The sequence below is a fragment of the Aspergillus fijiensis genome (assembly GCF_003184825.1).
Source record: "Aspergillus fijiensis CBS 313.89 unplaced genomic scaffold BO72scaffold_51, whole genome shotgun sequence".
NCBI lineage: Eukaryota > Fungi > Ascomycota > Eurotiomycetes > Eurotiales > Aspergillaceae > Aspergillus > Aspergillus fijiensis.
In genome coordinates this window covers 69,122-91,723 of record NW_024469027.1, presented here as the reverse complement: position 1 = coordinate 91,723, position 22,602 = coordinate 69,122, and the positions used below count along the sequence as shown (strand labels likewise).

General features: G+C 50.8%; 4 protein-coding genes across 4 annotated transcripts; 1 reads left to right on the top strand and 3 right to left on the bottom strand.

Moving 5' to 3' along the window:
• Window positions 1–432: 432 nt before the first annotated feature.
• Window positions 433–1,630, bottom strand: BO72DRAFT_435653 (DNA replication protein PSF1). Its single transcript, XM_040943294.1, has 3 exons — window positions 1,374–1,630; window positions 755–1,311; window positions 433–703 (listed from the first exon to the last, which is right to left on the bottom strand). Exons 1-3 carry the CDS (start codon window positions 1,407–1,409, stop codon window positions 610–612), a joined length of 687 nt encoding a protein of 228 aa, XP_040798205.1. The 5' UTR covers window positions 1,410–1,630; the 3' UTR covers window positions 433–609.
• A 589-nt stretch (window positions 1,631–2,219) lies between these two features.
• On the bottom strand, window positions 2,220–3,828 carry BO72DRAFT_385268 (HMG-box domain-containing protein; the record flags this gene model as incomplete). The annotated part of the gene is made up of 3 exons (XM_040941580.1): window positions 2,220–3,449; window positions 3,503–3,580; window positions 3,631–3,828. 3 exons carry the CDS (start codon window positions 3,826–3,828, stop codon window positions 2,220–2,222), a joined length of 1,506 nt encoding a protein of 501 aa, XP_040798204.1.
• Window positions 3,829–6,768: 2,940 nt separating this feature from the next.
• Window positions 6,769–7,318, top strand: BO72DRAFT_212993 (uncharacterized protein). Its single transcript, XM_040939686.1, has one exon. The coding sequence runs from the start codon at window positions 6,915–6,917 to the stop codon at window positions 7,197–7,199; it is 285 nt and encodes a 94-aa protein (XP_040798203.1). The 5' UTR covers window positions 6,769–6,914; the 3' UTR covers window positions 7,200–7,318.
• Window positions 7,319–19,505: 12,187 nt separating this feature from the next.
• On the bottom strand, window positions 19,506–22,378 carry BO72DRAFT_385197 (putative PHD finger domain protein; the record flags this gene model as incomplete). The annotated part of the gene is made up of 5 exons (XM_040941576.1): window positions 19,506–20,711; window positions 20,760–21,605; window positions 21,673–21,892; window positions 21,961–22,058; window positions 22,208–22,378. 5 exons carry the CDS (start codon window positions 22,376–22,378, stop codon window positions 19,506–19,508), a joined length of 2,541 nt encoding a protein of 846 aa, XP_040798202.1.
• Between the last annotated feature and the right edge of the window lie 224 nt (window positions 22,379–22,602).

The following is a 22,602-nucleotide window of genomic DNA, read 5'->3' as shown; positions in this document are numbered from 1 at the left end:
CACGGGCGGATTATCACCGATCCACTTCTCGGACATGGAGACGCGATGGTTGGGGACCTGGATGGCGAAAGCTGCTGCTGGATGGCCACAGAGCATGGGCTATGCTAGCGAACTAAATTGGTGTGCAGGGATAGAGGGCGCCGTCAGAATAAGTGCGACAATAGCTGCAGTAATGGTGTGGGAAGGCAAGAGCTTCAATCCTCGGCGAAGCTGCATGGCCGCATCCAGGCCGATGATAGGGCCGACGCCATTAGGTAAGCGGCCGTTGCAACGGCGATGTTTGTGTCCACGCAGTGCCGAAGACGGATCCCTAGATTATCTTCGACGTAACATACGATCTAGACATTGGCCAGATCGACTCCAGGCTACCTACTTAATAGACCTCCCAGTTAGGATGTGTCAAAAAACTAAATATCATTGCTACGCTAATCCACCTGAGTTCGACTTCGCGCAGCGTCGGTCCCAATGCCACCGTCTCCGCTCTTCAGACTACTCTCAACAAACTAAATGGGTATCATCATGTAACACAGAAAACAGCAACTAGAGCAGCAGAAGCAGCATCGGGGGGTAATCCGCATCCTGACTGCCGGCCCACGGAGGCACAGCAATCTATCCCAACCGTTCCAGAAAGCCCTGTGCAATCAATCGTTCCACATCCCCTTGTCGTACGTAGAGCTGACTGTTCTTCGTCAAATTGATCACCCTGCGCATTGTTAGCACCCGACCGTTGACATGCATTTTCATCCGAACATACCCATATTCCGTCTGGATCTCCCCTGCATCCTTCAAGACTCGCACATCAATGAACAAATCTTTGGGTGGCTCCAAACTTCCAGTGAGGTCAATGTCCGTCCACTGCCCCTTATACGCGGCGAGCAGGTCACTGTATTGTCGAAAGTACTCTTCTTCCTCCGGGCTCAGCGAGCTGTGATTCATCCCCGAGCCAGCGCCCTGGCCTTGTGCCGCGGCGGCGGCGGCGGCGGCGGCAGCTCCTGCACTTGCCTCCTCCGCCACGGGTAATTGCTGTTCTAGCACATCCACACCCGTCCAACAGAGCTCCTCCAATTTTTCCGTGCGGACACGATGGTAGGCGAGAAGACATCGCTTGTTACGACGCATACAGAGATGGTCGACGAGGAGGGCGCAGGCAATGGCGGGCTCTTGGGACGGATTGAAGCTGCCCTCGAAGGGAGTCAGCAGGCGTGCAACATCGCGGTCCAGGTCGCGGACCTCGCGGGCGACGGCGCGAACGAGTTCGGTTTGGTAGGGAGGCAGATGGGTTAGAGCCTGGGTGCGTTTGGCGTGTTGAACCTGCGGATCACCCGTGTTAGGCCAAATCGTAGGTGGAATCCAACAACTAAGAAGAGACCAACCAATTTATTCCCCAGTTCGCCGTACATGTTCGACATGGCGGGCAGTGGTTGTAGCTATGAATTGAAGATATGCAAACGCGGGGATGCGAAAGTATACCCCTACGCGGATCGCTGCTGGGATGTGCGAGTCTGTAGCTGATGGTTGCTGGACAGGAAAATCCAGAGTTCGGAAGGGGTTCCTGAACGTAGTTATTCCATCGCCTAGTAAGGCAGTGCCTTGATTGAGCTTGAAATAAGCTTTGCGATGAACATGCAGACGGACGGAGACGTGAGTCTCACGCAGGATTGATTGCCTGTCGCCGCGTCGCTTTAACCCCCCACCGATCGGATATCTCCACGTGACAGAGCGCGTATCTGTCACGCCTAATTGGAGTCATCCAACAAAATTGTACTGATCAAAAGTAATGCTTCATCTGCGCATGTACCAGAAATTTAGGGAACTTTGTTAGGCTTGCTCTGAATCAAGCACTTTGAATTACATCTGGTCATGTAAATTTCCAACTATTCTAACCTAAGTAAGAACACCGGTGCACAAGTATGTACCGTTACAAGGTATCAAAACACATTGATTAAACGAGGCTGCCACCCATAAGCAAAAGCCAAGAAGTCCGGAATACGCCAGCCAAATGTGACAGGGCATTTGCCCAGAATCAGCAAGAAATTCGAAGATACAAACAGACAAGTCCCAAGCCACCATGTATATTAGCGCCCCGAAACTCCGAACAACAACTCTGGTTTCAAACAGATATCCACCGCGCTGAGAAACAGGACCAGAAAACATCTCAACCCTTTGAGATCGTGACAATAACGAAACTATCACACTTTAGGGTGCGTCGAGCACGGATCTCAGTATGACATCCAGGAGTTGAGGTCGCCACCAGAGCCCTCCAATTTGGCATCATTGGGCGAATCCCATGTGTCGCGACCTTCTAGGTGTTGGATGTCCGATGCCGATGAGTAGGCTGAGCCCGCCTGATAGGCGACTGAGCTTGGCGGCATCGAGGTTGTCATGGGAACATAACCGTTGACTGTCGATGCATCAGGCCACAATGGCTGATGGACGCTATACATCTGATTGGCACCTGGAAGTTCGTTTGGGAGAGTCAGAAGCTGGGGGTCTAGCTGACCGCTTCCCGGAGTAGAAGCAGAGCTGGCGGGCTGGAGGAGGTCATGGTGGGACGCTCCTGGCAGTCCTGCCAGAGAAGTTGATGAGTTGTACGAGATGTCCTGGAAACTCGGCCGTTTGAACCGAAAGTCGTCATGGTGAGACATGTAGCCCGGGTGTGCCGAGTGAAGTAGGTACGGAGATGGGTCAGAGGAAGGCATGTAGCCTGGCATGGAACCCCGACTTGCGTGCCAAGGTGAAGACGAAACAAAAATAGAGTCTGTAGGTAAGCCGTGTTCCGCAAAGTCAAAGGGAGTAGAGTCACGGCTGCCCCAACCACTGCTCTCCACCTCTGACGAGCTCATCCCATGGCTTTGTAGCAGAGCTGGGCTAGAATCAGGAGTATTTGCCAGATTACCATCATCGTCGACACCCACCCGTTTCTTCTTATCCTTTGCCGGGGAGAACTTGTAGCCGGGATGTGCTTTCAGATGGTTGGCCTTCTCAACAGTCGCCAGATGCTCGTACTTCCCACGAATCTCGGCAGGCTCCAGTTTCCAGCTATCACCGGCAGCTTCAGAGACCACCTGGTGATTGTTCTGCGAGAACCATTCTTTTGCTCGCTCCGCAAATGCAGACCGGTAGAGCATGAATGAGTTCATCGGGCGGGCAATCTTGCCATTTTTCTTCGCGACTTCCTGGCGCCGAGTTTCTATGGAGCGATGCACCCAACTTTCCATGTCCTTGATTGGGATATGTGTCAAGTGCTTGGTCAACTCGCTCAGCGGCTTGTCAACATGAGGTCTGGACTCTCGGTCCTTCAACTTCCGACCCTTGCGCCGCATTCTGGGAGGCCTGGCGACCCTTGGTCTAGGGGGCTGTCTCTGACTCTGAGGCGATGACCACTGCGGCGCCGAACTCAGGCTTCCAGGAACATGGCAGTCGTCTGCTGTGGATGGTGGCGTGTCGATCTAAGAGACATTAGTGATCAACGAAAGGGTTATCAAGCGGAGGGACGACCCACCGGATGATGCAATGATATGTTTCGCGGATAGTCATTAGACACGAATTGTGAAGAAGGGGGGGAAAGATAATCCTGAAGCTGGGTTAGTGCCTACTCAGCGAGTATAAATGAGATAGCTGTGAACTTACAAACGATGCTGCCTCGTATTTCACCTCGCTTGGAACATGGCTTGCATGAAGGTCTGCAGCCGAAAAAGGCTCAGGCTGTCCGAAATTTGGCGAAAGTATACCATGGAAGTCTTGGTTAGCATCAGCCACCGTGTTCTGATCCGTCGATTCGGGCGGCGAGGGTGGCTGGCCACGAATGACTCTGGTAGCGCTAGCCATGATGAGGTTTTAATGTGAGGCAAGGAATGGGAATTTGACTGAGTAGGGGGTGGAAGCCCAGCTCAAAGTCCGCCAGGGACCCACGCAGGATAGTTGATTGGAAGAGCTTGCAGGGGACGCTGGAGGAAGGAGAATGAGACCAAGACCGTCTTTTCAGGTCTCAGAAAGGGTGAGCTTGTGTTGCTCCGATGGAATGAGTTGTGGGGAAAGTGGATGTTGATTATGCCTAATAGGTGGGCAAGGCGCAGTGAGGTGCAAGGGACACCAGTCAGTCGTTTACTCAGTGGGGGGAGGGATTCTGCATCTGAGAGCAAGTCTCGAACACATTCGCGTTTGACGGAAATGATCAAATGTCTTGAACACTAAGGAGATTGATGGATTGAGAGAGAGAGAGAGTTGAAGGAAGGAAGAAGGGGAAGGAGAAGAAGAAAAGAAGAATGGAGATCAAATAAATAAAGCAAGTGGTCTTGTTCTGAATGGACTGAATACTGGCGGGAGGAGGGGGAGGAGCGAATAGATGAATGAACAGTCAAAGACAACAATAGAAGTCGACGAAACACAAGTTGAATGAAAAAGAGAATCAAGAAAGTTCTTGCAAGGATGCAAGAAAGAAATCGTTGAAGGTTGATGCGAAAGAGAAGGACAAGTGAGAGCTTAGTGATTATCGATGATAATCTTAGTTCACCATCAACTAGTTGTTGATGCACCACGAGAGACGGGTGGCGGATCACCGGGTAGTTACTTATACAAGCTGTCAGTGCAGACTGTGTGACTCCCAGAGCAGAGCGAAGATCAGAGATACTTTGTATGAAGAGGGGGAGGGGACGAAGAAGAGAGAGGAAGTCATGAGAAGTGGATATCAGTGGATATCAAGTGATTTAAAGCGGGATAGACATCGCAAGGTAGAAGATCTAGATGGGGAAGACAACCATGGGATCCCCAGCGGCTGAAACCCTGAGACTGCTTGAAGGTGCTGGCGGCGACACTGTCCCAAACCCATGTTGGCACGGGGGTTTGCTTCTGGGATAGTGCTGTCTTTGTTCCAGTCTGCTGGGACTGAGAGAGACATGGATGCCTCTTCTTTGGAATTTCTTTTCCCTCCTGTTTTCGCACCATGGGATTTGATTTGATTGCACGACTCATTGGTGTGCTGTCTTTTCCTCAACTGAATTTATTCTGGTTTTAATTTGACAGGATGGGTTTTATTTTCTTGGTATTCTCTGTTTCTTTTTTATTTCTTTGCCCATTTTTATTATTTCTAATGTGATATTATTTTTGATCGATTAGCATGCTTGATGTCCTATTTTGTTTTTGTTTTTTTTTCTCTTGATTGCCATGCATTATCTTTGTCTTCATTCACTTCTTTCTAGCCCTCTTCATGGGGAAAGACACAGAATTGTTAACTTCCTGAATGCAAGACAGATGATTATTTTGGGATGGGACCCCAGGTAGTCCCCATCTTCTTCACACCTTCGGTTCAGTCTTCTCTCGTATTGCTTCTTTAAGTCATCTCTTTGTGCCAAAACTAGGTCCCCTCTTCACCTGGATGGAGGGGAAGGCGAGGGGAGTAGAGGTGAGGGGTTGAGAGTTCTGAGATCTTGCCCGAGACAGGGAGGTTACTAAATGCGGCCCTGCATCTGACAGGAACGGTTGGGGATTTGCTATTGTTGCTTGTTACCGGCGGGCCACGGCTGCTGGACATCAGTCAAATCAAATAACCCAGGCAAGTTGGCTGATGGTATGTATTGTGATTACTGAAAGATTTAAACAGATGATCGACTGTCGCAGCCAGCTCGATGGCCGTACAATACTTACTGTAGTAGTGAATTAGGCTGAAAATTAATTTTGAATGGGAGAGCAATAATTTTTCGGAAATGAGGATCAAATCAAATGCGAAATTCAAATTGGAGAAGGCAATGACGATAGTGACAGTCTAACGTCCAGGCAAGCTACTTGGCCCACCCGTCGTCCATTAGTACGATCGACTCGGGTGGAGTAAGGTATGTACTATGTATGTATGTATGTATGTATGTATGTATGTAGTAGTCATCATTGCTGCCGGCCTAATCTGGTAAAAGATCCAGTCTGCCAGCTAGGTGTGGCGCTGGAGGCTGGCCCGAGTGGGTAGCTCGATCACTCTTCATGACACTGGAGAGCTGTTCCCTTCATAGTTACTATGCAGCTGCATAACTCAGCAAGCAAGAAGGAAAGAGGACGGAAAGAAACAATATAGGATGCTACAAATCGATCGGGCCAGAGGGAGATCCATATCTGCTCTTTGTAACATGCTAATAGCTTAGCAGCGACCACAGAGACTAGCGGCGGAGACAGGCGGCGGAGTTAAGTTACCAATCCGAGATTGATAGACTATGCCTAGTAGGAAGATGCTCTTGTACATTCACAAATCGTCCCATTTGGTCTGGACTTTCTCCTCCAACACATACACACACACTCACACTCTGTCTCTACCTCCTTTCTTCATTCTCTATCTATCTCTCGTCTTTTGATATCTCGACGATCAACCTCGACCACAACCCACCCGAATCAACCATGGAAGTGGGCTCGGATTGTCCGATGTGGAGCTCGTTACAACTCAGGGAGCTTCCCCAGACCCCTCTCCGTTCCTCAGCGTCATAATACCAAGTGGAAATCGTTGCCCGCACCGATACTAGACCCCGATGCTAAAAAGGCAGCACCCATGGATCCCCTAGTCCCCGGCTTCCCGACCATCATCAGATCATACCGATTTGCACATACTACTTACACGGAGCTTTTTACTGCGAGCTTCCTATAACCAGGTCCAGCACCTCAAGTCCACTAAATGGGCTAGACGTACAGAGATGAGGGGACCTATGTGTCCTAGGCCGCTCAAGACGAATCAGCGCCCTCTGGCCGTTCAATCATGATCCCAACACAATCGTGTCAGCTAGTCGATCGTCCTTTTCTCTTGGCTCTTTTTCGGCCGTACCGGAAGATCAGCCAAGCACGCCAAATGGCCCATGGTGTAAGGCCGGCAAACCATCTGCGGTGGTGTTGACTGGACCGTATATACGACATTGCTGGAATCAGACCTGGAGACCCGTTGGATGCAAATGTCACTCACTGCCTGTCGGCCTACCTATCTAGCCAACCGAGAGAGATCCGTAAGTCGGTCAAGTGATAGGGAGAAGACCAGTGGGAAAGCTGGATGTAAGTTGGGATCGGGTGCGAACAGTAAGAAAGTGCCAAGGCCAAACAGAGCAAAAATTACACCGTCTCCAGACGGAAAGCTTGGGTATATGATACCAATGCCAATAGCCCTGAGCGGTGCCCTTTACCCCTTTTTACAAGCCTTGTACGCGCCATTTTGGAATATCTTGTCTACCTCATAGCCTTCGAGTGAAGTTGACAGTGGTGTATGGACAGTGTTGTGGATTTCACGATCGATCACCGTTGAAGCACATACACACACACGCACTCTCTCCCTTGCCCCTCGTCCTAATGATATCTAACACAATACTCACTGAATACCACCTACCTACCATCCCAAACTGACATCCAGACATGGCACACTCAAGACCCATGGATACTGCCTTACGCCACGAGATACCAATTGGCGGAGCTATTGGAGGGGCTGTATTAGCCGGAGACTAGGCATTGGCTTCAGTTGACCACGGGTGACTGGACCACACTAGCGTCATGTATTGAAAGGGTCTAGGTAAGGTAGTGAGTGCAGTGGGTAACTGGGAAACGCCTCCTCCAGCTCGGCCGCCCGGGCACTGGTCTCCGCATCAAGGCTGCATCGGGATCGGGAAATGTAATGTCCGCCCGCCGACCCACTTTTCCCCGTTACTTACGAGTACGTACAGTACATTATTTGACTACTACCAGCGAGTGAAATACCTAGTATTAAGTCCTCATACCATATTCGCTTGCAAGCAAATGCGACTTCTCTGGCGCGAGTTCGTGTCGTAGGCTGGGCCTAGTCGATTGAGTGGGTGGTGAGGTAGGCAGCCGTTCCTAATGATCATGAATTGGTGAGCTCAGCTCGTTCACTACCTAGTACTTATCTATATCAGAATGCTACATCTCAAGAGGTTTCGAAGACCTCTCGATAGAAAAGCCTGAATCATACACCGTGACTACCTGCCAGAGGATTCAAGTATACCAAGTATGGGTAGTGACGTGACAGCAGTCCTGTAGTGCGCAAGAAGCTGCTTGCAATTTCACTAGTCTGCTGATGGCTTTTTTGACAAGACAATTGGGACTGCACGCTGCATGAATTGATTGCAGCTTGGCACAATGGGGAATCCGGCGATTGCTTGTTCATCTTATGGTTCCCGAGCCAACTCACACTTGCCTTCGCTTGGCCTGGCCCTTTCCTGTCAGTCGGATACGGTTCGGTCACGTGTCGCTGCCTTGGGCTCGTCTCTCCAGACCACAAAAATACCGATGAACAGTGGCGGGCTCTTCATTCGTATCAACCCCCTGTCCCAACACGGCTCTGGGGCAATCTGGAGTCTTCAGCCTCTCAGCTCATTACTGGCTGCGTTGTCGTACCAACAACATGGTCAAAGACAGTAACACAACCATGGAGGTGTAGCATGCTGCAGAGGGCTGGCCGCCCAGGTGGCTGTTACTACATCAACAGTGCCCAGGTGCATGCAATTGCAAGCAAAATCAAGCCTAGTGCCTGGATTAGGATCGGCTGCAACCATAGATCATCGATCCCAACTGGGCAATCCCCGCTTTCATCCGCAACATTACTATACTCTCCTTGTCCATCCCATGACTTGGTCGGAGATATTCTACGGTACTGGCTTCAGCACCAGATGGATTCAACACCGCCAAGGAATAACTTGCTAACATGATCGACGACTATCCCGCACCGTGGGCTGAAACTAGGTTCGATGGCCCTCTGACGATGCCTCAATGGCTTGCGCAGGAACCCAGACTCGCCCAGGGACCCAGATTCGCTCGGGGCAGAGTTCTTTGTCCACAGCCCGTCTTCGAGAAACCTGACCCTTCTCGGGCGCAGGAACATTGGCAAGGACGTTCCCTAGTTGATGAGAGTTTCTTAATTCCTTGTTCCCAGTCAACAAGGGGGAAAGCCTGAACAGCAGCAACAGCAGCGTGTCATCTTATCGGCTGTCGTCGATCAGGGGTCGGTTTGTTGCATGCACTACCACATACCGTGTGAGTGAAGGCGTGAGCAATTAAGACAGAGAGAGACCTTGCCTAGAAACTTTGCGCAAGGAAGTGCTCCCGAGCATTGTGTTATGCAAGTTGAGTGGACGACTTTTTTTTCTGTATGGTAGAGATTTCAATCGGCCGCTATGACTTCGTCCTTCCTCGGATGTCTTTGATCTCCCTTTCCGGTTTAGGTAGGGTCATCTGCAAGCTGGGCCTCCGAATCGCCCTCGGGTAGATAGATATGAGAGGGATTGGCGCAAGGATTGCTTGGCTCATGGTGAAGATTAACACAAACCTTCATAGTTCCAAACTCTCCTACGCGTTCCAAGGGCTTCTGGAAGTCTACAAAGTTGACACTAGAAGGCACGCTTTTCCAAGTCCGGTAGCAAACACCGCCGGCCACGAAGGCTGCTCTTCCCCGCCACCCTGCCCTCTCCCTGCTTCCAACTTTCCTTGCCCCTACCCCATTTCCATCCGTTTCCTGGTGCAGCTGAAAGACGGTAGGTAACATTTATGACACATCGAAATAGGCTTAGGGCCTTGGCAATATGTTCGATGCGACCAGACGAGTCTCCACATGTTGTTCCAAGCCCTACACAGCTCTCAAGATACGTCCAGTACTTACTCCATCATACCAGGCGAGTGTCCTCCAGTTGAGTCTGGAGATGGTACCGAGCGCAGCGTGAAAGAGGTCCTTCTAAATCCGGCAGTTGCCATCTAAGAATAACAGCAATCTTCTGCTTTGGTTCCGTCATTTTGGTGTCGCCCTATTACAACAAGCCTGTACATCTTTGTCTGTTTCATAACCTCCTACTTCGATGCTTCTTTATTCTAGCCCTAGTGCCGTTTCATCCTCCTGCGAGTGCGCACTCTGGAAATCAAGGAAGTTCTATAGTAAACCTATAACAAGAATGGAACGGCAGGGCCCCTCTGACGACTATCGGGGGCCATCCAAGATCGCGAATATCTCCGAGATGTCTTGGGGTGCATGGCTTCTGCAAGGACCGACGATCAGTCAGGAGCCGTCGAACTCTCTACGAGTCACAGGACAGGCTTTACACTAGTCTGGAAGATGATGGGTTATACGTGCTATGCGCTATGCATTAACATTGCTAGCATCCTTGCGAACCGTGCCGATACCTATGGCGGCGGCAGGGCTTTTTTGGGGCGTTTTCCGGTCGAGTCACCAAGCCGCTAACTGATGGTGCACAGGCTGTACCAGTACCTTTCACTCACCGACATAGTCGGGCTTGTCGGGTGCAAATCCTTACCGCCATGTTGCAAATACAAGAAAAACATGTGGACAAGCCGACTAGGATCCAAAACGTGGCTCAAAACATGGGGATTGTCGGTCAATCATGACACCAACCGTTGAATCACATTGCATCCAACCGCATATCTGGCGCTTATTTCGGACGGGCCGCATGGCGGTAAAAATGGTCTGGTTGGTCGCTTTTCCTTATACTATTCCTCTACCTACCTCAGCCTAGATACCTAAAGTGCGAGCACCGAGGCAGTCATTGACCGAACATTAACTGATAGCACGATTTATTAGGCATCCAGGCGACCTCATACAAAGTCTGTCGCATACCGTTCACAGGCAGCACAAGTAGTAGTAGTAGTAGTAGTAGTAGTAGTAGTAGCAGCAGCAGCCGCAGCAGCAGCAGTAAAGTTGACGTCACTGTTGGTAGCACAAACCGATGGAGGATTTTACTGAATCCGGCGTCATAACAGGATGTCGCGGTGGACGGAGTCGTACCTTACCTAGGGCCTCTTCCTTTCCCCCACTCGGTCCACTCAGCACAGTCCAACAGTTTGTTTCCACCACATCCAACCAACAACGTGGGTGGAGCTCGTGCTCAGCACACCTCTAAGGGGACATCTGGATGTCAAATTGGAACAGACGAGACCAGTGACTATTGCCCCCCACGAGCAGCGCTACAGAGTAGCTTCATCCGCATGGTGCCGACGATACAAAAGGCTTTTTCGCTACGGATATTGATATACTGTACATCGCGTGGATCCGAGACGGGTAACATAACTTAACTAACGGCCGGTTTTTTTACTGACTAAGCTGGCCGAGCCGATCATTGAATCTTGAAATATGATGATCGACAGCAGCAGACGAAAGTACTGTACGGCCCACGTTGTCCACCGAAAAGTCCTGATACAGTACGGAGTACTTTAAGAGCTTATCAATCTTGATGAGTTCAACAAGCGAGAAGTGATTTTCCATCTGCCACAGTCGTTGCAACGGGCTCTCGGAGTGTTGGAACCTCCGACTTCGTGCTATTCCGTACAGAACCTGTCAGTAGTGTACGAAAGCCCAGACCTAAACAAATGCGTTTAGAGCGGAAGGGTTTTTGGGCCTTGGCTTCTTTCGGCAAGACTCCACTTGATTATCACAATTTAGCCCCTGCCGCTGAGAATTGGGGTGGACACTGGAGACGAACCAGCCGGCGAACCCCTAGCCTAACTTGCTAAAGTGGATGTCATAAACCGATCGATCGGAAAAGCCATTAGCCCGGGCCTCCGATGAGAGGGCCCTGGCCCTAGCTACTACTTAGTACTAAGTACTACACAGGTAAGAAGCTTCGACTAGGTGTACTAAGCCTGGGGCATTTTTCGAGCGTGTCAAACAACGGCATGGGCTAACTTACCATTGGTTTGTCTGTATGGTTTCAGGGGCGGCTATCGCCGCGCTGGAGATGATCAAATGCCCTGAAATTACTCAATGCATTTGGGATTTGGGCTGTCATTGAAAACCTCCAAAGTTCTACTAGGTAACTCGTCGTGGTTGCCCTATTCGTTATACCAGTTATCCGATGCTGATTCACCTTACATGGAGTAGCAATTTCCGAAGTGGACACCACATGGTGGGGCCCAGGTACGAAGTACGCGTCGACAAACGACTCTGCTCTCCTATCGAGTTCATAGGAGAAGAAGCTATTGCCAGGAATCCGAATCCGGTAAGTGCATAAACCACGCCACATAGCAGTCATCACTTTACTGCTCTGATCTCGCTAGGCACAGTAAGACCGTCCACTAGACAAGTATACTGACATCAGGACTTGCTCAAGATAAGTTACGTAACGAGTCATAGGTCGATGACTGACTCCACAACGATGACAGGAACGGTGATCCGGAGTCCATCAGGGCAGCCCAATGAGCTTCAGGCATAGCACACTGCATCGCCCGTCCTCCCTTTTCCAGGGCTAAACGTCAAGTTGGTACTCCCTTTTCGCTTCCCGTGTCCATATCCGGACCGCATCTAGAAGCACAAGTTCTTCGACATGACCTCCATACCTAATCCCAGTGCTCTACCAAAGTCATGGCATCAGTGCCGCACAGATAGAGGTACGACCTTGAAGCACCCCAAGATTTATTGCGTCAATGATTCGTTAATGCCGGGTGCGAGCAATAGACTGTTACCTCGTGTGCCGCGCAAAAGTTGGGGAAACGGCCGTATCGAGTACACTCAGCCCTTGGCCAGTCCCCAGCAGTCCAGCTTCCTCGGCATGCAAGGGTGTCTACCCAATTGAACGGTCTTCGTAAAGCGCGCAAGATATCTTACGAGGTATGAACAACCCCCCACCCCCCCTCCGAGGTAGCTAACTTGCATTTCATTCGTGAGAGACTCCCAGCCGTCAGGCTTTTCGACCCAGTATGGGTGGGGAGAATGGGGGAGCATACATGATCATCATTATGTCATGAATAAAATGCATAGCTGACTGACGCATGCTACTTTAGCCTACAGCTTGGGGGGTGAGGGCTTCTTCTCTGCTCCCAAGTCCTGTACGAACGTCCATACGGACTCCTTATGGACGGGAAGTCCGGGGAGGCGCAGTACTTCCACATCTCACTGTTCAAGAACAGTGCCTCGCGAGAAGCAACAGCAGTCTAGCCCCCTCTCTCGCCCAAGCCAAGGCACGGCAGCCCAGATGATCTCTTGACTCCCAACGCAACCCTATCTCCATCCACAACACATTCAACATCGTACCTACCCCCATCCCACGAGGAGAGCGGTAAAAGCTCTGAACTACATACGTCTCCCTCTGCAGTTCATAGCCTGCCGTAGACGAGGACATCGACCGAGGCAGAAGAGTAGTACATGTAAGTGCGCTCACGGTTCGCCTGTGCTTTCCCCAGGCGTCCAGAGTGGCGTAAATAAATCTTATTTTATGCTTTTCTTCTCTCTGCCCCCCCTTCTCTCTCTCTACCTCTCCCACATACGTAGCTGACCATTAGATAGTCAGTGTATAGAGCACTAACAATTAAGTTGTGGGAGATTGGCCGTTTCGTCTAATCTCACCACTTCTTTCTTTCTTTTTTTCTTTCCATCGATCTATCTAGAACTTCCACCGTAAATCGTACGGGATACTTTATGCGGATCAACATTAAGTTAAAACTTCCCAGAGACGCGCGCGCGATCAGACACCCAGCCCCAGTCTTCTAGATCAATTCTTCCTCGCTCCCCTCCCCCCTTCCCTTTCCCCTAAAAGTCTCTCGACGTAGATCGTCGCACGCCTCCACGTAATATCACAGCGCGTTAATCTGCCTAATCTCGTAACCCCCAAATGTCCTATCTTTTCTTAGTCGTCGGTCAATTGTGATGGACACTGTTTTTCCGCGGGATTCGATGGTTATCTCTGTACAGTATCTGTCTACTACCGTATGTTCACCTTTTGGACCTAATCAATGATTGCCGTAGCTAGCTAGCTACCCGTGGCTAAGCGTAGCCTGAATCGAGTAGGGAACAGCGAAGGCAGAGTGAGTGAGTGAGTGACCTTAGCAAAGCAAAGCAAAAAAAGAATCATAATAATTGAATCAAGAGAAAAGAGAAAGAAAACTCAGAGGAAACTCATTGAGTGAGCCGGAAGGAGGGGGGGCTCGCTCATCGAAACTCTTTTTTTCCTTGGGAGGAGGAAGAAGGGAGGGGGGAGGAGGTCGCAAGGCTGATGAAATCACACACAGAAAGACAAGCAGCCGCTTGAGTTTGGTAGTGTAGTGTGTTGTAGTATGTGGTTCGGGCGTTTCTGCCGTACCGGAGTACGGGTGGACGAGATCTTCTTGATCGTGGGTTTTTGGGCATGTCCATAGGCTAGCCACACCCAGAATACAAATCATACTTCGTTGACTTACTGTCCGGGGTTTTTTTGGTGGGGGAATACGATTTAGTTTCTGGGTGATTTGGAGGGGGGGATTGGTTGTGTATGCAGGTATTGTGGAGGAGGTGGTTCTTGCTCGTAATCATGTTTCTTATTGAGTGTAGTGCCCTGTACATACAGACGGGGTAGAGTAGGTAAGGTAGGTGGTTTCAGGGAGGTGAAATTTGTTCACTTGCAGCTGGACTTCTTTCGCTTGTAGCTGGAGAGGGAGGCACAGAGCTGTGATTACATAGCTATCTTCTTAGGAATTCACTACGGAGTAACTGACTAACCAACTAACTACCTCATCACCTTTCCACAGCTCATAGACAAGGAATTGATGGAGAGACACAGAAAAATATTAAGGAGAAGAAGAACCAAATATGGGTCTGGCTGCCAAATGATCGAAAAGCGCACCCAGCTCGGGACGGGGGGAAGAGACAGGAATGTGGAGCCCACACCCACTATCCACCCTTTACCCCACTTGCGGCGCAGGCGGTTTCGACTGTTTACCCGCTTGGGATAGTTAGACCGTCGGCTGGAGAGGCGCCCCCCTCTGGTTTCGGTTCTGCGCCTGCCAGCGTTAACTTACTCGTATTCAAAGTATTCCGACCGAAGCTACTTAGCAGGTAGGGCTGCGCTGGGCTCTGGGGCTACACGCCTTTCGGTAAATCATGCGATGGGTTGACAATCTAACGTCTACTTAAGTGTGATGAGGTGCTATCTATGCATAGTTCCAATCCGGGAGATCCTGTCCTGCTTATCATACTCCATTGCGCAAAACCGGATAGTTCAGGAGAAGAGGAGCTCAAAAGGACATTAAAAAAGCAACAAGAAAAAGGAGACCGATCTCAAATCTCAGACATTGATAGATATTCCTCAGTACTGTGAGCTGTATGTATAGCACGAGAGGTGGTACCGCCTTCCCTACAATAAATTTAGCTTGCGTGCTGCAAGTGCTACCTACAAGTCGACTTAACTTATCTACGGAGTACCGTAGTCGTATATTGGAATTATGGAGCGAAGGAATGTGACGGGTGGGGACCACTATGATCCTACGGTGATACTCATACTATCCATCTCGGCCGGACTGATAGTATGTCTTTTTTTTTACCCTTTTCTATTCAATCCTTTCGCATAGCCCTAAGCTTTGCCGCCAATGTAGCGCTTCAAGTCTTAGACTAACTAACCCTCAATTCTCTGACGCTATCTTCTAGTCTACCGGTAGTCTACCAGACGAAATAAAATTACGAGGCCGTCACCAGTCGGGACATTCCGAAGGACCCGAGAGTCGAGACCATGTTCACCCCTTCACGGTTTGGAGGGAGCTCCATACCGGGGATTTCGCTTGAGAGGGAAGAAAAAGTAAGTAAGTTTTACGAGGCATTCCTCTCCCTTTTCCTTTTCCTTTTTTTTTTGTGCTTTTTGGTAGGGGCGGTAGTGACCCGAGTTCCCGAATATGACGGCTGAGGTCATCACTGTCCCCCGTCCATCGTACCATTCTTGGATGACCAGCAGATGTTTTGTTCTAAAAAGAAGAGAGAGAAATGAAAAAGAGAAATTCACTTCTGGAGCGACTGAAGCTACTACGTATGTTAATACTAGTTAGCTACCTTGGTAGGGGGCTTTGTTCTCAAAGCTGCGGAGAGCAGCAGCAGCAGAAAAGCTTCAAATCCCGAACTCAATCACCCAAGCTACTAGCTCTGACTTTCTTTCTCACTAGTAGCACGAAGTCATGCCTCCCCCTTCCTTCCCATTGTATTCCAGGTGCGAGGAAATTTTATAACACGATAACAATCACCTTGTACGCCCAAACAGTTTCAGAGAGTATAGTATAAGTTACCGGTAGATCTGTAGGCATAGGTATGCACATAAAAGTTAACTCTATACCGGACTATACCCCATCAATGATTCATCCCTTCCCCCCTCCCCCTGGCTCTGACATTCTCCTTCCTTTCCGACATGTACAGCACACCGTTATTCATACTTCAGATTCGCCGGACATAAGACTCCTTCCTAAACCGATCAGCCCCAAGAAAAAGCAAAATGCAACCACAGCAACTAAACAGCTGGAGCAATAGCCGAGAAGAGGCTATACCCGTTTGATGCCCAGGCCGGATTTTGCCGCCAATCAGATGCTCGCCGGCTTTATTAGGCAGTACATTTCCGAGTCGGAGATCGCTGCATGCAGTCATACTCTCTCCACCTACCTAATTTTTGAGTATACTTGTTGTCGATGAGATGCGCTGTGCTGGCGGTTACTGCTGCATGCAGGAGGAGGTGAGAAAAAAGATACTGTGCATATTGTCTATGTATCGATTGACCTGGTAACCTCAAAAAGGGGGGTTCTAACTACGGAGTACGTTGGCTGCAAGTAGATTCGTTTTTTCGAGAGGTGCACTGTAGTACATATAGGAACATATAGGACACCCTTTGGATGCATCATTGCAGGTCTCGCTGTGAAATGTACATATGTACTATACTACTGCACCATCGTATACTTAGAGGAGATGTAGCTAGAATACTGTCCTGTATATCTACTGTACATAGAGATCGAATATGCGTGAGTATATCATTGACATAAGTCCTAGCTTATCTCTTCCCCCACCCGAGGCGCACCCCCCAACATCCCAGAATTAGAAATCAGTGCGTGGGAGGACGTTAACTATTGTCAGGCATGTAGTTTATACTGTATGTGCCTAAGCCAAGAGCATACGACATAGCACGATCTTTCCCCTCCCCTCCCTTACCCTTACTGATCGGCAATAATGAATGAGATTGTTTTTCGCAGAGTTTGTCGGATGGGTTTGCCGAGAGGACCCTGCCTCCCCTCCTTCCCTCCCTCCTTCCTTCCTTCCGTCTGAGGTATCCATCGACTGATCAGCTGTATGTAGTAGCTCCTTCCGTTTCGCTCACTTTCCCCTTCATTGAAAATGATCAGTACTACTACATGCCTATCTCAGGTGCATCATACCGACCTCCTCCCAATCACGCCATAAAACCCTCTCCATCTACTTCAGTGTATGCGCATACACATCCAGCTCTAGAGAAGAGAGCAACCACTACAAAACAAGAACAGAGCAAGTGGGTCACAGCAAAGTGGAGAGAGAGAAAGAGAGAGAGAGAGGGAGAGAAGGCAACTATTCTATTATGTCTTTTCTGCAGGACTTCTGCAGCATCTCACATAATGAGTTTGTCCGTCGCTGGTTTCTTTTTCTCCTCTTTCCCCCCCTCTCATCCCCTCTCGTCCCCTCTCTCATTTGCTGGCCTTAGTTTGCCAATCTGCAGCAGGAGATCCTGGACCCTCAAGGAGCAGTGAAAGGTCCAATCATCAAAAGCCATGCAGAGATAGAGAGAACAGAGTACTAACCTGTTTGCTCCGGAGATCTAGGTGGGCCCAATCATCAGGACTATTGTTCATTCTGCACAAGCATCACAAGCACATGATTCGTCTGCCTTTCGTCTACCTTATTCTTTCGCCCCCCACCCCTCCACTGCAATTGTTGCCAGCTCGCTAGAAGCCGACCAGTCAGATTAGCAAGATGGTATGGTTAGGAGGGATAGTCGGCACGGCCAGGGCCGTAGGGGCCGTCGGGCGGATGGGACAACAGACACGCGGCCGGATGGCGGATGGACGGAGATCCTGGCAGACCAAATCCAGACGGGGAACAGGGCTTCGATGGAGAGCCCATCCAGACAGCTGGAGGCACGAACAAGACCGTCCTAGGCAAGGCAAGCGCAAGGCAAGGGGACGTGCCATCGTGCTCGTCGTCGTCAACGTCCTTTCTTCCATCCACCCACCCACCCACCCTATTCCTGCTCTGCGCTCCCCTGTCCTGCCAGTCGGCAGTGCTTTCCACCCACCCTCTCCACCGTTACATCACTGTCGCCCTTTCCCCTTCCCCGGGGAAGCTAATCTAGCTGCCGCCACCTGCAGTTACGGGCGTGCAGAATGTTAGGCCTGCCTGATGCAGGACCCGACTTCATCAGTGCAGAATATTTGACATGTGACTGCGACCAAAAGGTGCTGACGCTTGACAAAGGTTATTCACCGTGCTAAATAGTCCACCTATAGCTAGGTGACTGTCGCGCAGAAGAAGAAACAAATAGTTAGGTGCAGATCGTGGAAGTCGTTTCACTTCACCCTGGGCTGTTTATTGCTCCTGCGGCTGATCCATCCGCTGCGCAGCAGTCTCGACAGGTCTCTTCCTACGGGGAGGTGAGATGGTCCGCACTTCTGTACTTGGTATGGCAACTCGTGTCGAGGCAGAGAAAAGAGGTATATGCAGAAACAGGTGTGTCATTGCTTCGTTTTTGGTTAGTTATCTGGACTATTCGCAGTGCGAGCAAGCTGTCAGCAGGGAACGAAGAAAAGCGACTATCGAAAGTCCTGACATGAACCAGGCTAGACCTATTCGTCTGCCATATACCACAAGCGCAAATCTTGTAGACGCGGTATACAGTTCGGGGAGAACACAAGATGACGGCGGAAAGTTACCCTCTTTTCGATCGCTAGATGGGTTAAATGTCTATGGTCCGATCTGAGAAAAGCTTCAGCGGGACCGATCCTATCAAGCTTCAGGCCTAATCGAGCGGGAGAAGCCGTGATTCCGATCCCCTAAAATCGACCATTAAGGTTCCCGACTCGACTGAGCTTGTTTCCTTTTCTGGTAGGTATCTAATTCAACTTGGAACAGAAATACTCCTGATTGAAATGTAGGTAGGCCCTGTGTGAACTGAACTAGCTAGCGAACTTTAAGCGTGGCGTATGATGATTCCGAAAATAAAATTCAGTATATGCTCCCTCACCCCTTTCCTTATCTATGGTTTGTAATTGGTTATTCCGAATGCCTGCAACGCCCTGACCTCTCTCTAAACCAGAAGAAGATATTTGGAGCACAAGGGCAAACAAAAAGGAAAGTAGAAACTGTATCCGGTGCGCCAACCCAAGCAATTCCAGTCGAAGCAAAATGAGATGTGGAAAAAAGAAGTTGTGTGTTAAGACAAGGTAGGTAGGCCAGAGCACAAGACTCTGACGAGTGAGAAGATTGGGGAGACAGTTAGATAGATGTGCGTAGTAGGAGGTATGAAACGACACGTCCGGCTGCATTCACAGACAAGAAAGACGAGTCTAAGTCAGCTCATACCTATGAAGCACCGCCCGCCCCCCCTCCCTGCTGCTTCAGACGACAACAACCCCTGCCGGATAGATGGCACATGCCAGGTCTATTCAAGCGATCAAGGAATCTTGTAGTAGTCACAATCAAAGATCCGCTTTAGAGCCAATCCGCTTTTGTCCAATGCAAACACGTATCAGGCGACGAATGTGACAAAAAAACAAATCGATTCTAATGCCCTTTAATTCGGACCAGACGGTGTAGAGGTTGTCCCGGGCTTAGGCGCCACCGCAGGTGGTCCCAGCGGCGGTATGCGGTTGAGGGAAGGCGACAACATGATCGATTGCTGGCCATTCAGTTGCGCCGCCTGCTGTCGCAGGGCATTCTCCCTCTGCCGGCGCTCCTCTTGCTCCGGGGTCATGCACTTAATTGGCGGCGGGATCGGCGCGTCGGGCGAGCTTCGGCCCATCAACTTGGGGCTGGGCTCGAGTTTCTGGATCGGCGGAAGGACGGGCGCGCCGGCGATGCTGCCCGAGGTCATGGGCCGGGGCGACTGCTTGGTCGGGCTGATCCCGGAGAAGGGCACGCCGTGCGAGCTCTGTGGCGGCGACGACCGGCTGCCACCACCGCCGGTAGGTGTGGCGATGAAGGACGGTCGGCCGTTGCTGAGTGGGGGCAGCGGGACATTACTGTTGCCCGTGTTGGGGCGTGGAGTCTGATGCTGGCCGTGCGGTGTCCAGGGAGCCACATGGTCCGACGATGCCCCGGGCGGAAACCCTGCAAGCGGACCGACGTCGCGGTTGCCCTGGGTCGGTGACATAGAGGGACGGTTTTGGATGGGAGACGGAAGGGTTGGGCTGTGTACGGAATGAGATGACGATGGGCGCCGTCCAAAGAGACCGCCGCCAGTGAAGGATTCACGACCGTTAAGCGGCAGCTGCATTGAAGGAAGTTTGGGGGGCAGTTCCTTGGATGCTGGAGTAAAGCCATTCATGCCTTTTGACGGGGAGAATGGAGCCCGAGGGGAACTCAACGGCGCTGCATGCGCAGACGAGGGTCGGCGCTCGGGAGATGCTGGGGGCAAAGAGGGAGATTGATCAGAAGTCTGAGAGATCATGTGTGGTAGGGATGGTAAGTGTTTTGAAGGAGATTCGACTGAAGGCATGGGGCCAGTAGACTGAGCTTGTTTCGTGGCTGGAAGGGGGTATGTTTCCGCGTCCCTGATCTTCTGCTCGCCGTCGGCAGCGCCTGAGGGTGAGGTTGAGGAACCGAGTCGGAATTTCAACGGCGGAATCTTGGGCTTCTTCGCCTCCTCATCGCGCCTCTTGCAGTCATCGCAGACAAAATGGAAATCTTCGCGCTCGGCCTCGTGTTTAGGGATACCAAGACACTTGCTGTGTTGCCACACATTGCACTTTTCGCATGCGACGCTATGAGAGCCATCATCCTACCTTGGATTAGCAGACGCGTCTTATCATCGGCGCTTGAGACTTACCAGGTTCTGACCGTGGACTCCGCAGCCCGAGCAATCAAATGTCCACTGATCTTCTTGGGAAAGATCTTCGAGATTCTTCCGGTATCTTTCCATCTCAGCTCTGAGATGCCTCTCGGATGCTCGACTCTCGCCTCGCTCGACCTTCTTGTGCTCTTCCTCAATGCGCTGCAATTCGTTTTCGTGCAGAATCCGCTTGCGCTCGCGATCCTTGGTACGCTGCTCACGAGTGATGATGCGCGAGCGTCTCTCTGTCTCAAGCTTCTTCAGTCTTTCTTCCTCCTTGAGAGCCGCGGCTAATTCAGTTTCCCGTTTACGCGATGCCTCAATAGCCTCGCGCTCTTGTCTTTCTTTCTCCGCCTTTCCGGCAAGTCGACTGGACCGCTTGGCGCCCGCAAGCAGCTGCATGTTGGCAAGTTCCTTCTCACGCTTGACCTTTTGTCGCTGATGGGACTCTTCTTCCTTTTCGATGATGGGAAGGACCTGCTCCACAATCCGATCACGGAGAATCTTCTCATCGGGATCCCTGGTCTTTTGGATCGTCTCCAGGAATTGCCGGTAGTCCGAGAGGGTGATAGCAATGCATTCCCACTGCATATCTGCGAAGGGATCCTTGGAAACTTCCCCGTCCGCGGCACCGTCATTCTCCTCTTCGGACTCTTCCACAGGGTCAGCCCCAGTCACCTTTCTCCGTTTGGACGCTCTGACCGCCCGGGCGCTCTTTCTCCTAGACTTGCTCTTGACCGGCTTGGGTGCTGGGATCGGGGGATCGGTCCGACGATAGAGTCTGTTGTCGTCCAGGATGTAATAGTATCGTCCATCGCGATCGTAGCCTATCTCTTCAATGCGCTAGGAACGGAACCCAAAAGGTGAGCGACTTGAGCATCACGAAATCTCTCCGCAGGGAGGCACCTACCCATTGTGTCTGATCCAACTCGCGCTGTTCCGGCATCTTGTCACGGATGCGGTCGGGGTTCCAGAAAGTCCAAATGGACAGCTGGTGGAGAACGCGAAGCTTCAAGAACACATCAAACTCCAAGAACTTATTGGGTACCTCGTCATATCCAAAGGGGTTCGTGATATGGGGGGCCTTCGCGTTGTACTGGCGTCGCGTATACTCATCGAAGTTGTCGAACCTAAGAGCAACAAGGACATGGCGTCAGCAGTAACACACAGGTAAGTTGGGTCCAAGATTGTGACGTACGTGAGGCCACGATGCGACGACACCCATTTGAGGAGACAAAGTCCGATCTCCAGGAGTTTTTCTGACGACTCCGGCTTCATACACTCATTTTCTAGGTCCTAGAAAGCAAACGCGAAGCGCAAAATGTCAGTTGTTTGCGAAGAAAGCGCGACCGGAGGATTAGAGAATAGCAACGAGAGCAGCCCGGGCCAAAGAGAAAAAATAATAAATGAAGGGAACCTCAGCCGCACGGATGATGCACCCATACCTCAATTCCAAAATCCTCATCAATCTTCATAGGTTTCCCAAAAATGGCGATGTACTGCATGAGATTCGCAAATTCCCAGCAGTTCCGCAGCTTCTGAAGGAGGCCCTGTTCCTCAGGTGGCTGCTCCGGAGCAGCATCCACCTCGGAGCGGGCGCGCTTTCGCGATACCATGACGGCGGATCAAGACCATCAAAGGCGCCGCAGCGCAAGACAAGGTTCCGACGGGAGCGGCGAATCCGCTTCTGCGGTGAGAGGGGGGAGATTTTGTGATCGGTTGGAACGTAAGTAATGATATGATATGATACGTGGGAGATCACGAGAGTAAATTGCACAGAAGGTGGCTCAATGTAACAAGCGGAGGGGAGGGCAAGGGCGTGATCGACGGGATGGTGGGT

Excerpts from the sequence above, each read along its gene's own strand:
- BO72DRAFT_435653 (XM_040943294.1), bottom strand. The coding sequence starts at position 1,409 with ATGTCGAACATGTACGGCGAACTGGGGAATAAATTG. Across the intron at positions 1,312-1,373 it reads GCGAACTGGGGAATAAATTG|GTTCAACACGCCAAACGCAC; the intron begins GTTGGTCTCTTC and ends GGTGATCCGCAG. Across the intron at positions 704-754 it reads GAGATCCAGACGGAATATGG|GGTGATCAATTTGACGAAGA; the intron begins GTATGTTCGGAT and ends AACAATGCGCAG.
- BO72DRAFT_212993 (XM_040939686.1), top strand. The coding sequence starts at position 6,915 with ATGCAAATGTCACTCACTGCCTGTCGGCCTACCTATCTAGCCAACCGA.